This window comes from Mycteria americana, chromosome 6 (genome assembly GCF_035582795.1).
Source record: "Mycteria americana isolate JAX WOST 10 ecotype Jacksonville Zoo and Gardens chromosome 6, USCA_MyAme_1.0, whole genome shotgun sequence".
Lineage (NCBI taxonomy): Eukaryota > Metazoa > Chordata > Aves > Ciconiiformes > Ciconiidae > Mycteria > Mycteria americana.
Genome location: NC_134370.1, coordinates 55312501 through 55329240, shown reverse-complemented (window position 1 = coordinate 55329240; position 16740 = coordinate 55312501). Strand labels below are relative to the sequence as shown.

The following is a 16740-nucleotide window of genomic DNA, read 5'->3' as shown; positions in this document are numbered from 1 at the left end:
AATATTTGTTAGTTAATGTCAGCCAAACTATAATACTCAAGGAATCGGAAGTAGCATTCATTAAATTTAGTCTTTTGGTCTGTAGCCACGTCAAACTTAATATCTTAAGTTTAAAGGTGATAATTGAACTATGTATGCAAATACCCACTTATTGATCTGGCAGCTTGGTTATGAGCCACAACTGGGTCTGATCTTGGTCTATTCCCAGGGACTTGTGTAGGAGAGGGCTTGGGGATAAGGGAGGAGAAACAAAGGAAAAAAAAAAGCCTGTTTTTTCTAGTTTAGTAGGCTTGAGCAAATAAAATGCTGTGGAGTAGTTAACCTTACAGGAAGAAGTTACTCCATGAAGTCAATAAATGCGTGGGGAAAATCGTGCGCCATGTAGTTACAGTGTCTCCTTCATTTTTCAACTTTTACCCTGAAGTGGAAATAGGATGTTGTGATTATTTAAAAACAAAACAAAAAACCCCACAACTTGAGTTAGGGTCAGGAGTACAGTTTTGCTTATGCATGGATAAATCCCGGTGTGACTTCAGAAAATAATTACTAAGGGACAATAGTTTTATGTTTTTGAAGTGGAGGCAAAAGGGAGAGGATGAATCCTACAGAAACCCTGGAACGAGTGCAATGAAAAGGGGTAGGAACAGTGAGCTAGGGAGGCTTTTTGGCTTGTTCTTAGGTGACTTCTGTGATTGACTTAAACCAAAATGTCAGAACTTTAATGGTCATTGAAAGACATTGAGTTTTAGGAGGTTAATTACCATTGTATTTTGTAAAAGGGGGCACAGACTCATTGTGTCAGGCCTTCCCTTACGGTTTGGTAGGATAAACATGCCTAGTAAGGAGTGTGTTTTTTCTGGGTTTTTTTTCCATTTCCTCTGCTGGGTCTTCTAGAATAATACATTCTGTAAGATAATTTTCAGGTGTCCTGTATACAACTATTTATGATTTTGTACATAGTCTCAGATTTTTAAGTGGTTTGGCTGTGTTAGCATACCAGCATGGAAAATCCTGATACAGGTAAAGTCTAAATCACTTGGACACTTGGGGCATCTTACCCAGAAGAGGTGGGAATGAAGACTGTTGCAACTGTTGATTTTTTAAATTGATGGACTTAATTTATTGGTTGATTAGAGAACATCTATCTAATCCAACGGAATACCTGAAAAAGTAATAAAATGTTAGAGCATTCAATATTGAGAGTTCCTTTGCTACTCAGTTAAATTGCAGTGCTAATTAGTAGTAGTCTTTGAGCTGCATTTCATGAGGTGTATTATTAATGAACAATACTTGTTGCTTTTATTTGCAGACATATCTGACTTTGTCTTTCTGATCACAAACACACAGTGAGACTGAAATCCAGGGAGGGGCCTGTTGCAAAATGAATGGTGACAACATTACAAAATGCTGTAAAGGAACAGTTAGCCTCCATTAGACTTTGGGGCTATAACAATACAGAAAGAAAAGTTTTGTCTTCCTTTGGGAAGGTTAAAGCTTGCTTTTGTAGTAGCTATCTAAGTGGTTGGAACAAACAAGATGGTTTTGAGTTTACAGCTATGGCATCTAATCATACGCAAAACCAGTTTTCTTTCTGTAAACAGAAAAATGCCCTGAGCTATCTGCAGCCCCTTCAGAATAGGGTGCTCAGAACAGAAAATAAATTTGTCCAGTAACTCCTATTTTGCAGGCTTTTTGCCAGTTATTTGCTAAATACTCAAACTGTGCACTCTGATGCATGCTAATCCATTGGTACGTTTGCTGGGGAGCAAAGGTGGCAGAAATGGGTATGTGTACTTAGCATGGATTGTCTCCTTCCAGCCTTTCTATGTCAAACTTGCCTTGTAGGTAACAGTAGGTAGCAATCCTCAAAAGGGCCTTGGAAGCCCACCTGTGGTCCAAAGAATGACATCACTAGCCTGTTCCAGTAGTGTCAGGTCAGAGTATAAATCATTGAATAGTTCTTTGCAAGAGGGATAATAGCTTTTGGCATAACTAATTAGCTCCTGTTTCTGCTTGGAGCCTGTATCAATCTAGCTATGATCAAGTGAGTCCTCTTTCAGAGAACAGTCTTCAAAATTGCTGTGAACTGACATTTCCTTCCTTTCTCAGAAAGAAAGAATGATTTGGCAGTATATGTTATTCAGTCTTCTTTAACACATAGATTTGAAAAGGGGCTCTGATACAAATGTATATATCTATCACCCCCACCCCCCACCCCCCCCTGTTGCTTTTGCCATGAGGGATGAGTTCAGATGCCAGCTGATGGTGTTTTCTCTTTGACACTCAGTCACATGGGTGGGATGTACCTTTCAATAAACCACTATCCTTTATTGGTGTTGCAGACAGACTTTTTAAGGCTCTCTACTGCATTCTTCTTTAAGCACTAAAGGTGTGTTGTCAATTTGCACTATCATATTTGTTAAATACGTTTCTTTAGGCCTTGATTGTATGACTAGAAGCTTCCATTAGCTTCTCAGAAGTTTTCATCTATGATTGATTACAGCTCTTCCCAGTAGAACTTTATGCTGTTTATTATGTAACTTAACAATACAGATGTAAAAGCAAGGAATGGTATCAGGAATGCAATTTTATTTGAAGTACAGTTTAAATGTGAAGAATGCTCTGAAATAACTCTGTGTAATTTAAATCATTGTCCTTGGAGCTCTTCTGATTTTGCTTCATTTGCTTTTGTGAAGTGCAAAAGAAGTTTGTTCAATCAAAACTGCATGTGTTTGTGGTTATTTTGTATTCATTTAGTGTGGGCGAGTTATATGTGGGAATCGGCCCAGGGTTTCTAATCCCAAACAAAACTCTGCTGCTTGAGCTAATAATCCATAACTCATTACTAAGACTCCAAATAACTGTTGTCAAGGATGGTGGCCAAGTTAAGACCTCTATGTAGGTCCACTGTAGATGAAGACTGAGAGAGGTTACACTTTGCACAAGTGTAAATTCTGTAATGAAAGACACAGAATGAAATGCCTGACAATTCATTTTAGTTAGGAATTGAATTCAAGTACAGAAAAACCAATTCTATTTAAAGTGCTTGCATATGCCTTAGTACATTTTCCCCCATATAGTTAGTAAATGTTCTGTTTTCTATGCCTTTAGTGTTGTGAAGGACTTCTTGGAGCATTTTTCAGATAGATAAAGAAGTTGATTTGTCTAGTGGTGTAGAAATATAACTTTGATGCTGTGGTAATTGGATGCAAGTGCATTCTGGGAAACTGAGAGGGTATATGAAAAGAACATGATGTAAAGGATTATTTGAAGGAATTCTGATGGTAGAAGGGAGAACATTCCTTTCTGTGTAAATTACTCACCCAGTTCTCCAGTTTCTCTATTTTGGGGGGGAATATGCAATATTAACTTGGGGAAGAGAGTTATTAATCCTGTGCATTAGGTAGATTGTGTTCCATAATATGTAACTGTATATGAAATGAGTCTTATTCTGTTATATTTTCAGTAGTTTTATTATCTACTTTGTAAATAAAGATCTCTTGAAGATTTCAGTTTCTGGGCCTCGTCTAGGCACCACTTTCTGAGTGTACGAGATATGGATTCTCTTTTATCACTGATAGTGTCCTTCCTAGTTTCTTTCTTGAAAAAATAAAATATAGTTGAAATATTGTCTTAAGGAAAAAGGTTTTTAAAAAACCACAATAACGAGTACAAGCAGAAAGCCAAATAGGAAGCTACCTACTTAGGAGCTTTATTTTTTTGGTCCTCTATTTGCAAATTTTTGTTTCTTTATTCAGCATATTTAATTTCTTTTTTGTTTCATTTCAGCATAAAAATAAACCACATGTGGTGACCTTAGCTAGGAGCCACGCCATTTCCTCGGCAGCTGCTGCTACACGCTGCTTGTCTGACAGACGGGGCTAGGTCATGGTTACCAGAGGACACCCTTGTGGTCATAACCAAGTTGTAAATGTCACTAAGATTGTTTCTGAATGCCTATCACATGTGTATCGCCGATTCTGAAGTAGATAAAGTCAGCCAAAGATTCATTTGGGAGCTGGGACTCCCAGAAGATTACTTTTAAAGCCGAATAGCGGCAAGAGTTGTGACATGCATCCATAAGCAGTGGTAGTGATTTGACAGTTATTTAGCCCTCAGTTACTAGCCCTTTGGTAGAACTGACAGCACGCCTGCAAAGATAGTGAGGCCTGTTTCAGCCCCATTAATGTTGTCTTGAATGTGAGCCTGCGGTCTGAAAAAATGATAAATGTTCAGTGATTGATGATTTTATAGTCCCAGGGCACTTGGGATGGTTTCTGGTAGCTGTGAACAATTCTCCCCTCCTCCCTTAATTAGGTCCAAGCTTTAGGTTTCTCTCTACCAGACGTAGAGAAGTGAGTAAGTGGGAATTGTAAGATAAGGTTTACAAAATGTTTTTCATAACTTTGGCTACAAAGGAGGTACAATTTTGAGTGTGAGGTCTGTCATGTTTTGGTGCAGAATAAGTGAATCGGTGCACGTCTGATCAGTCTGAATGGCAAATACCATATTCGTACCTTTATATGGAAAAGATGGAAGCATTATGAAATGTAAAAATGAGAACTTTTAAGTAATTGGGTTAATTAAATAATATGTGCATCCTAGGGCTTCTGTGTTTTCTGTCTCTCTACCTTTGGTGCAAGCTTTCGATAAGCCAGTGTTTCCTGACTGCGTAAGGGTCACTCCAAGCCTGCTAAGTTGGCTATACTAATGCTAGAGAGTGCAAAACAGTGTTTCATTTTGAGTAATTGTTTGCAAATCACGTGACAAAGTTGTTTGTTTAATCACTATTTGGAAGTAAACCTTTTGTCAGTGAGTTATGCTGTTTAGTAATGTGATAGTGTCAAAATGCCTATTAATCTGTAACATTAATAGCAGGCTGCAAGGGGAAATGGAATTTCTTCTTCTCATTTGCACTAACATTTTTTCCTAATGTCAGTGACTCTTCCTGACCTTTTTACTGTTCTGTTTTATTAATATAAACAGAAACCTTAGCAGGGGGGGAAATCAGTTGCGAGTTCTTCAGACTAATTTTACTCTCTCAGTGGTTAGCGACTTAACACTAAGAGGATTCAAATATCAAAATATCTCAGTATTATTCAATTTTTAGAAATATTGTCCATGAGGACACAGCTTATTAGAAATTATGTGCTTTCTTTTTGATGGGAGAGAAATAAAAGAGGGGGAGAAAGTAAAGTGTAGGCAGGGAGTAATTTCTGTGAGATAGACCCGAAAGCCAACTTTTGTGATTAATGACCAATTGTGACTCTGCACATTTAATTAGGAAAGTGTCATTACACTCAATTAGCAGGGCTGCCAAATAATCTGTTTAATACTCTGGTCTTTTTTTTCTCTAGGGTTTTGCAGACAGTCCTCATTACAGTGATCACTTGAATGACAGCCGATTAGGGCCCCATGAAGGATTGTCCCCGACACCTTTCATGAACTCAAATCTGATGGGTAAGTAGGTAATTCTTTACGAGTATCCCCTCAAAGCCTCTTTGGACAGAAAGAGACATTTTTCATTCCCTTGTCTAGGCCTGATGTGTCAAGCATCTGCAAGTTGCTCTGTTTCTCACAGCAACACTGACTTTCCTAGTGAAATCTTTTTATGTTGGGCAAATTCTTCATAAAGGCCATTGTCCAGGACTTTTTAGAAGAAGGAACCACCTAGATTTTCTCAAGTTGATCTAGAAAGCTGATATATTTTGATTTGATTTTTACTTTTCTCTTGTAAATTCTAAATTATTTTAAAGCTGAATTTTCTCTAACTTTTGCTGAGAAGACATTTATAGCAATTTTTAATTTGTGCACTTGAAAAAAAATTTTTTTTCTAACACTATTGATTTCTGAACTACCTACCAATTTACTTTAGGCTTTTCTTGAGTTAATAATTTGAGGGCTTGCCTCTTATTTTTAATTTTCTAATTTCTTTGATATTTGTTGTATTAGAAATGTTGTCACTTCTCAGAAATAGATACAAGCTCCTATTTTGCTAGGCAATGTTGTAACTGCTTTCAGGCCTGTGGGTGTCCAACATTTTCTGCTTTTGAAACTGGAAAAACAAGCAATTGAAACTCCTCTTCTCCCTATTCTAGTTTGGAGCATTAAAATGTTGCTTTCAAAATATTTATTGTTTGGCAATACATAGTCTTGGGACAAATTTTTTTTCTTGTATCTTAAACTTAGGGATGACTCTGAATGTTTGTTCTGAATTTGTATATTTGACATTGTTTCACTTGTATATTCTGTATCTTGTAGACATGACCTATTTTGTGATCTCAGTATTGTCCTTTTAAGACATAGCCATGGTAATCTAAGTGGATTACCTAAATCCAAATCCTGGTGGTCTGCAATTTCTTTTGGAAATCTTTCTACTTTGCTCAGTCTTTGTTTACTACTTTAATTACTACTTTAATTTTCTCTGAAATAGAGGCAGACAAAGCACAGCTATTGCTGAAAACAGAATTTCATTTAAACCTTCATATATGAACCTAAAAATACATAATTTTAAAATTACTGTCTCTGTAGTCTTTGTTTAGAGAGAGTACATGTCAATTGGTCAATGATACTTGTAACTGCAGACAGTAAAGCTAAAATGTAGTTTCCCTTAGTTGTTTTGGTAAAGCAGAGTAGAGCTTCCCCCCAGTACTGTTTCAAATATGTTGTCTTTTTTTAAATACAGGAGACTAAAAAGACAAGTTACTTCAGTTGCTTCTCCAGTATTTTGATCAGTGGCACGTATGGAATGGCTGTAGACTTCATAGCTGATACTGTTTTTATTTTACAAAAAATTATAGCAAAGTTTGATAGTTTTTTAAAATTTGTATTACCAAAGGCAAACTCTTTGTTCATGCTTTTATTTTAAGCCATCCAATTTTTTAAACAATATATGAAGAAAATAATTGGTGCAACTATATCTTCTTAATTTTTCAGTTTTATTGAAGAGATGGCTAGGTGATTTCATTAGACATAATAGAATTACATCATTAATACAGATTTGAGAAGAAGCCTCCATTGAGATTGTTTTATAAAGAGAGTTAATGAATTGCAAGATGTGTATGTGTCAGTCACCCAAAGTAGCTGTGAACTGAAATAGTTTTGTAATACTTCTTGGCTAACAGTTCTTACGGATTTTATTTTGTTGGAGCAATAGTACTTCATTTCCTTCTATATGCAGCAAAGAATTATAGAAAGCTTTCAGTATATATCTCTCAGAAATATACACCTCAAAACTCTAAAAGTATGCTTTTAAAAATATTCTACCTGTGGTTATTGGCTTGTCATAACAAAAAATTATTCATTTTACTTAGGTTGTAGTATAGGATGCAGCTTTGTATATCATACTTTTGCATCATGAATTTTTGCAGCGTCTTTTAAGTTGATGCTGAAAGTTTGGAGAGACTAATGAGAAAAGCTACATAAAAACATTGAGTAGTGGTTTTCTATGTAGTATCACTATCTGTGTTTATGGTTTTTTTTGTCTGTTATTGAAAAGAAAAAATGAAATTTCTTCTTAAGTCTTTTAGATTAAAAAGTTACACAGTTTGTTAATATCAAGTTGTGGACGCGTTCCCATAAACAGAATGAAAACATCCATTTTATTAGTTACTATAGATGATATTTAATGCATTGATTGATTATTCTGTGATCTTCAGAGGTTAAAAGGAGATGGAGGCTAAGAACATCAACTTGATGAGCTTATAGGAAATATCTCACTAGACTAATAAGAACAATGGAGTGTCTGGGGTTCCACGCTGAAGATCTAAGAAACACATCCCTTCCCAACATTTTATCATGACTGAAATACATCTCTGAAATAGTTAAAAACTATTTAAAAAAAAAAAAAAGGCGAGCAACAACATATTTCACCATTGCTGTCAACACTTAAGAGCACCATTAAAAGAAAGAATTGTATGTCAAGGGGATGTTGTTATTTTGTGTATTATGTTCAGCCGTAAGCATATTTGCCTGAAGAGATAGCGGATTATAAAGTGCCACTGTCTTTCATGATGGAGCTCTCAAACATTTTAATGATCTTGTACATTGCAAAAGAGAGAAATTTTGTCTAACAAGAGTTGATAATGATTCAATAATGAACAATTTGCCACAGAAAGATGCATTTCCATATTCATTTAGATATTTTTTGAAGTGTTTTGCAGAGGAAGTAAAGCTATTATGTTGGATTGGTTAGTGTTCTTCACTAATGAATTCCAGAATTATCCTGTTGATTTGTTAGTATTAAAAAGAAGGGCCGTTGCTTGTATTTTAAGTAAAACCACTGAATCCACTTGGCACCAGCATAGTCTGTTGGTATCCATAGAGACATGTAGAAAATCAGACTAAGATATATTGGTGGTATTGTAGCTCCATTTAGACTTGATAATCTTTGCTTATTCAACACTTTCTGTTTTAATTACATTCTAGAAAACTATTCACAAAGATACAAGATTCTTTTCTCTGTAATTATGCTGCCTTTTAGTACTCTGCATTTGCAAGTAGAGGTCAGTTTTTGTTAGGACCTTTCAAGCATGTGGTGTTGTGTCTTCTGTTGTATTGTTCCCTGGACTTTATTCTACTAAGCTTTTCTACTTCTGCTTACCAGGAAGAAAGCAAGATCATTCTTGAGTATACCTTAAAGGGGTTTTTGTTGGTCTGTCTTGAACATTTGAAGTGGGTGACTTAATTTCTTTTGTGTGTCTGTCTTTCCACAAGAGGTAGGAAGGATTAAGGCAAAAATTTTGTTCTCCATGTTCATCGTCTGTGTACTACACAGTTCCACAAGCTTGTACATGATAAAACGTCATTAAAAAATTTAGTCAATAGTGAGTGAAAAGATGGTGGTTGAATATAAGCTTGCCAGGTTGAAATCAGTCCCTTGAAGTAGAGATCATTCTTCCAAGTTTTCTTTCAAGTTTTTCTTTCAAGTATACTTCCTTGTTTTCTTATGATTTCTTTTAACTAGTTGCTTTACAGTTTAATTGGGTTAAATTTTAGACCTGTGGGTGTTCCTGAGCTAGCCACAAGGTTTGAAGACCTGTCAACCAAAATAAGTGGAAACTGTCATAATTGGAAACTCTGAATGTGTGGGAATGGAGGATTTTAGATCATTTGCATCTTCCTGGCCTCACCTACTCACTGACTCTGGTAGACCAGCTGCAGGGTTGTAGTTACTAGTTTATTTCATATCATCTGTTGATGTTGTAACAGTCACCTCTCTTAGTATCGTAGTGAGGTGGTGACTGTGCTCCTCTTCCTAACAAACTAACTTCTGCTTCATGCTAGGTATGGCCATGATATTTTCTTATGGCCAGCATTTAAGAGTATGGAGGACCTGACAATGCTGGGAAGTCGAGACACATATCAGTCAGCATTTATGAGGGAGGGAGTAGAAGCTTGTTACAGTAATTAGAGCTACAAATGATTCAGATTGTTAATCAAAATATATTTTTTTTAATATACTTTAACTATTTATACTGTGAATATAAAGGGTAAGCCTGATTCTTGTCCTAACCGAAATAAATAGATGAAGGAACCAAACATAGTACTCTCTAATGGAAGCAAGGTAATAAATTTTGGATTTTTTTTGCAGTGTGGCTTCCTTTAATGTTGGTTGTACTTGATGCATTTGAATCACTTGGGCGGTTTGTCATCAGGCTTTGCAAAACAGGGTTTGCAAATAAATTACATACATATACACACACACACACACACACATATATATATATACACACACCTTTTATTTTACCCTCTATTAGTGTTTAACTGTCTTATACCAGTGTAGCAGGTGGTTAATAGGTATGTGCTGGGTAGAAACAGCCGTGTGGAGTGAAGGGTGGCAGGAGCAGAGAGGTGCTTGATGGGTTGAAGCTAAATTCCATGAATTTTCAAAGGTAGTCTTTTGAGCTACTGTGAAACTAAAGACTCATTTTGTGGATTAATCATATAAATGAGTGATCAATATCTGGATTGGGATACCTTCTGATTTTAGAGTTACTGTTCACTTAGTTGACTTGATTGCCTGATTGTGTAGGTTTGTAAGAATGGCTGTGCTTCTACCAGTGCATGTTTCAGACTAGTGAAATTACTATGTCTAATTTTTATTGTAAAATCTACTGTTTGACTTGGAAGTTAAGCATTCCAGTTGGCTTGGATAGAGTGTTAAGTATTTTCAAAGATAAACATAAGGGGCATTTTTTTTAAGCAACGTGGTAAATAGCCGAAGCCTCTGTAAGCTTTCCAGTATTGATATTGTTCTTGAACAAGTGATGTAATCCTTTTAAACCTTAATTTGGGAAAGGTTATTCTCAGTAAAAGGAGAGGCTTTTGAACTTTAAAATACAATTAAAAGAATGCATGCATCTGAACTGTTTCTCAGTTAAGAATCTAACTAATCTTCAGGAAAACTGCTAGTTTTCTTTCTCAGTAATCCTTCAGTAAAAGAATTTTGGAGTTGCAGAGATAGAGCATATTATCAAATGATTTTATGATGGTAAAGGCAAGGCAATAGTAGGAAGCAAGCGAGGGTAAATAGTTATTAAAATGGCAAATGTTAAGAATGATGCCATTATAATTTTTGCTAGGAATCTTGTTTTAATTACCTTTTAGGAAGGGAGAGGGCAGATGCGAGTAGTGAGTTGGCAGACCTTGTATTTGTCTGAAATAATAGTTAGATTTCCTTGAATTGCCTTCTGTAGTCATTACTAATTGAACACATGGAATAAAATAGGCATCACAATGGAAATGATGTCCAGAGACATGAGTAATGGCAAGATTGATCTGAAATAACTTATACACAGTCACATTGGTATTAACTTGGAGAACGGTGGGGACAGAATATTTTGTACCCTTCAGAGAATTCATTAGGAAGGAAGAGGAAGATGTTAAAAGAAGAAAATGACAAAATAGGGGCACAACAAAGATTATGACAAGTGCTTCAGTTAATTTCATTTTATAGGAGTAGGGCAGTAAGTTGAAAGAAAATTGTCAAAGGATTGCTAATAAGCTTCAAATAGTGCATAATTATCTGTCAAATATTATTGTAGGCTAAGAGTTCAGAAAAACTTTTCTTAGGAAAAAAGATGCAAGTATAAGAACATCCATAGTTACAATACTTAGGGGTACTGGTCTCCTGCTCTAAGACATGGGTCCACTACAAGCCATAGATTGTAAACTTCCCATGCTGGATAAGTTCCTTGAAATTCACTTTACAGTAACTGGCATCATGCAGTTTCACAGCCTTAGGTTTACATTTTATCAAATCACTTATTGTTTTGATTATTAAAGCTAAAAATATCAAGATGCTGACTCATCTGTATGTAATACATCATGGCTACTTTTCCCAAAGTGAGTGTTGCTATTGCTTCACCCCAGTAAAGCTTCATGTTTTGTTGTTTGAGATAGGCCTGTGGTTTTTTTTTTTTTAAATTTGTTTTTTCCAAATCATTGCATATAATGAATCTGGCAAATGGAAGATTTACATTTAAATTTCCTTCTAAGAATGTTTGTTTTCCTTTTGGGACTTGTCATTGTGCTGAATTGCTTGATTGACACTGTTTTTATATTATATTATAGATTGGCTAAAAGCCTAATGTGAATTTTGTAGTATTTCGGGTTTTATAATGAAAATTTCAAATCCAGAGTAATGTTTAAGTTAAATTTCAATTATTTCTTCCTCTCTTCCAGACAATTATACGTATCATTTGCTTCATATATGAATATATAAAATATCCATAAATAAATTGAGGTACCTTGTTTGTTTGTTTTAAACGCTAGGAATCCTTTTGTTCTGGGGTGTTTCTGCATCTGGCTGTGTCCCGGCTCTGGTGTGGCGTGTTGGGCAGAGGCAGGCTCTTGGCAGTTGTACCTGTACAACCTCGGACCTGACATGCTGGTTACTGCTGGTGCAGAGCCGCTGGCTGAAGCTTTCTAGAGTTCCGATGTTTTGTATCTGTTGGTACAGTTTCAGATTTACCCTTTTTTCCTTTTTTTTTTTTTTCCCCCCTCCTCCCCAGGTATTACATTAAATAAATTCCACTCACACCAAAGAATTGCGCTCATCTGCTCTTCATTTTCCTTTTGTGAAAGCTAATGGGTTTCTGAGAAATTAAATTACACAGTCATTTAGTGACAGTGCTAAGTGCAGGGCATTTTTACCCTTGGGTTTTTGCTCACAAGAGCGTGTTAAGCTTCGTTTTCCCTTCTGTTTACAGTAATATTTCAATCAAATAGCTTTCCTAACATTTCTTTAAATACAGTAATACCTCAAGGCTTTCTACAAATGTAGCGGGGGGAGCTCGTGTCCTTTGTAACATTATGCTGTAGCAGGTGTCTGCTTGTGCTCTCTCCCCCTTGAGACTTTCATGTTCTTCCTAGTTAGCAGCTGTGGCAGAGGGGCCCTAACAACCCTCCTCAGGTGGTGCTCAGGTGTGGGTCTGCCAGGTAGGTGCGCGGCCGTGCCTGCCTGCCTGCTCGCTCCTTCGCTGCCGCTGCTGGCAGGAGGCCTTGCGCCCGGCTGGCTCCCTGCCTTCGGCAGCTCCCAGCGCAGGAGGGTGCAGAGGGGGTGAGCAGGTGCACAGCGGTCGGCCTTCCCCCTCCCTGTCGGGGATCCGCTCGCTACGCCAGTATGCCGGAGTGTTGAGGCAGTTTATCCTTAAGGAATACGGGTAGTATTGTGCAAGTTTAGAGACTTTATGATCTCCCAATCAGTGTTGGAGTTGTTTTCAGACTTAGCCTGCAGTGCTGCGGTTCAAGGGAAAAAAACAGAAAGCTTTTCTTTCTGGCAAGTAAGAAAGTGAAGAAATCTGTCCTTGAAAATTCATCAAACTATATGATTTAACATTGTACTAGGAAGAGCTCCTGATACCTTTTCACTGGATACTACCAGTGCACAGGTACCTTCACAGGACTCACAGGAGTCTCTGCAAATCCACGACGTGTCCCACAAGCAGAACTTGCAGTTCTGGTGACCCACGGGCAGTAGCGTTGCTTGCACTGTGTGCTAGTGGGAGGAAAAACGGGACCTAGTGTTAATTGTGTTGGAGGAAGATGAAATGTTGCCTTCTTCAAAAACGTCTCTCACTTAAACCCAGAATTTTTGTCATACTAAGTATTTCTGGATTGCCAGTCTGGGAATTTAGACATGCAAGTCTGTGGCTTTTAAATTTTGAAATATTTTAGTTCTGATAAAATTTGTTCTGCAAAGCATGGTTTTTAGTTAATGCAGCCTGATACATTTGAGTGTTGATTTATTCACAGTGTACTCTGCCTCTGAAAAGGGGAATAAATAGTAATCTGATGTAATTTTTAAGTCTTGCATTTCCTCTTTGTTATAACATGTCAGTTTAGCTGCTGTAGGGTATGTTTATCTGTTACAAGGCTCATCAGTGCATGAAATGCTGAAAGGGCATATTTCTCTCCTGTGGTTCCTGCCATCCCTGGGCACTTGTAGATGTGTTCCAGTGGATGGGATCAGCTGGGTGAAGCTGTAGGATTTTAAATTTCAGTCTGTCTGAAGGCGCCAAGCTCCTTTCCAGGGAGAAGGGAGGAGGGGGTGATTCTTTCCCATACTGGTGATGTAACTTCCCCATGAGGCAGTTGCTTAGGGATCTACATAATAACTATTATCCTGTTCAAATAGGAGACTGTAGAAAGCTCACTGGTGATTAAAAGATAATTTTGTAATTTTTCATGGCTTGTCTTTGTTTTGCAATAAAGATGTTTGCTTATCGCCAGGTGCATAAAAATCATTTACTTAATCTCTATTTCATGCCATTAATTTTTTTTTCATTCTTGTGTGCATGTAGCTATAGCCTGTCAGTTGCTAGCAGTCCAGTTTTTAATAAATGCAGCAGCCTGTATCCAGTGATTAAATTCTGAACTGATCAACCAAAATGTTGTAACTAGGCTGCTTGTGCCAAAACAAGTGGCTTTTGTGATTTGGGGCACTATAGTATTTGCATTAATATGATTTGAAGTTGTTAATAGTGTTCTTTAGAGACTGGATTTTAGTGAGTCAAATGTTTGTTGCTGCTGGAAACCTGATTGTGTTTAGATACACAGACACCTCAGAGGGGAACGCAAAACAGATGAAATTGAATGAGCGAGCCTATAAAAGATGTAATTTTATTTTTTTATGTGCATGAAGGTGTTGGACCTCTAATACTGTTGTTTTTGTGAGTTGCCCGAGTGGCCTAGAGTGGCCATTTTCCCTAGAGTTGTAAGCTGCTGTAGGTGCACAGCTTACTACTATATAAGCTTCAGCTATATAGTGGATTAATGGAACAAGTATCATCAAAAGAAAACAAAACTTTTAAATTGATTTTGAAAATAATGTCTGGACACTTCACTTCAGTCCAATATTACACCAAATTTTGTTTCTGAAAAGTGGGTGAAAGGTTTTCATGCAACAGAAGTGTGCAGAAGACCAAAGAAACTGCAACTCATTCTGATAAGCGATGGTAATATCTTGCTTTATTTGCAAGGCTTTCTTGGTTGCTGTCTTTTTACGCTTTTCTGAAAGCTAACAGCACTGTGGCTTTCAGATGGGTGTTCAGCTTCTGTCACTCTAACGCATATATGTATATTGGGAAGTCAGCTGAAAATTCTGCAGAGTTATTTATTAGGCATCCAGATGGAGGGTCACTTTGAGAAATAGAAACCTTGTTATCCTTATGTGTGGAAGCTTCACCAGGATGGCATTTGGTTGGGGGTTTTTTTTTGGAAGACACTCACGGGGTCCCCCATCTGAAGATGAAATAGGAGAGAGAGTTGATACATCATTTTATGTCATGTTGTGTTATATACAGGATTAAAGAAACTGACAGTATTTGGGATTACTGCTACTGATTCCTTTAAAGAAAGCAGTAGCTTTAAGTTCAGTGATGAAATAAAAAAAGGTTCATTGAAATGGCAATGGGGAAGAAACACAGGGATTACTATTGAAATAAGTTGAGACTGATTTTATGGTTTTTCCTAAAACTGCTGAGGTCTGGCCATGAGCCTTAAAGGTAGTTGGGAACCGAGCGCACTAAAATAGGTAATGTGTAAATGTAAGATGTGTAAATGCAAATTGGGATTGTACAGACCATGTGCAAAACCAGTACTATCATCACAATAACTGTACTGAAATTTTAGTTTACTATCCAGTGTAATAGGGACCTCTAAAATAAGCCTGGCACTTCAGGCACAAATGCAATACAAATAAGGCATCTTGCTATTTCTTCCTCTTATAAACTGGGACATAGAAAAGCAGAAGTCTTGAGAGTAATGTGTGACTTGTTAACAGTCTTTTAAGCTTCAAGGCTGATCTCTGGGGTCTGCATTGAATACCTAAGTGCATGACTGTATCATAAATAAATTCGTATCATGTTTAAAAAAAGTTCTGCAGAGATAGGAAAGAGTGTACTTGTACACTCTTTATCAGGGTACTGCAGTTTTAAGTATGTTTTCTGCATCTTAGGAGCAAAGTGAAGTTTGCCTTACTATTTTGCTGTGATAAATAACACTTCTGTTTCTGACTGGACTAATTTCTTTCCTATGACATCATTTATTTGTTTCACATATTGCTAGTCCATTACAAGCTGTCACGTTGGATTTTATTTATTTATATATTTATTTGGAGTCTTGAGGTACTTTCCAACTTAAACTACAGGCTGATTGACCTGCTTGAATAGAGATTTGCAAAAATTAATTCCTTACAGAACCATATTTCTTAAATATGCCTTACCTATCTTAAAAGTTGCATTGCCTTATGAACTATTGTAGAGAATTTTCTGATCATGTCACCCTAACTTCAAAGGAGTTTGCAGAACCTCATATGTGTGTTATGCTATAGAAAGCATTTAGCACACCTTAATATTCTACTTATCAGTCAAAAAATGATATTTTTTTTGCATAGTTATAAGTTCTTTTTTCTTTAATTTTAGAAGAGATTTTGTTTCCATATAGATGTGTTGCATTATTATACAGCTTCAAGTTTGAAAGATACTGAAATTGGTACAGATATGCAAGATCAGAAACTGAGCTCTTGCTTATTTTCCGGGATACAATTCTGTCTTAATTTGTACTTAGAGAAATGTCATCCTTTCACCTGACATGAATTAAATCTTTCTTCTCAATGATAGGTAGGTGAGGTGATTTTTTTTTTTTCAGCAGTGCTATGTTCTGTGGTGAAAGATCTGCTAATATATTTTACCATCACTGAAACAATTTTTCTTTACATCTTCTAGGATTGATATTTTTAAGCTTAAGATAAATGTCACTAGAATTACTAGTGTTTAAAATATTACTTTATAAATAACAAAGCTGAGAAATCCACATGCCATTTTTTTTCAGGGCTCTGAATCTATCACTTTTCTGGGTACTTTGGGTTGAGCTATGAGAGCACAATCTGAAGCCACTTGTTCATGCAGTGCTCAGTTTACCTTGCACTGCTATGTTGCTCTTGCCCAGCATACTGTGGATGCGGGGGTTATTTTGTTTTGTTTTGATTACTGAGTGTGGTGGGAGGAGGAGTGATGATTGGCTTGTCTTTCTGGTGCTTGGCTGCATTTCCTTTAATTTTTTTTGTTCACTGCTTTTATTCATCAATGACAATTTATAAACAGTGCATGTTTCACAATGCTTTCAGCCTTGAGTGCCAAACAACTGTATGATTTTGTTTCTTTGTTTGACAGCTATCTGGCACTAAGCCCTGTGCACAATTGTAACGAGTATTTTGGTCCAGTGTATGTGTATATT

General features: G+C 36.7%; 1 protein-coding gene across 9 annotated transcripts in view; it reads left to right on the top strand.

The window, feature by feature from the left end:
* Positions 1–16740, top strand: part of TCF12 (transcription factor 12) — a 175839-nt gene that overhangs the window by 57987 nt on the left and 101112 nt on the right. For all 9 annotated transcript variants that reach the window (XM_075505937.1, XM_075505935.1, XM_075505940.1 and 6 more), the window contains exon 6: positions 5358–5460. In XM_075505937.1, coding sequence (XP_075362052.1) covers positions 5358–5460 — 103 coding nt within the window. The remainder of the gene's footprint in view (positions 1–5357; positions 5461–16740) is intronic.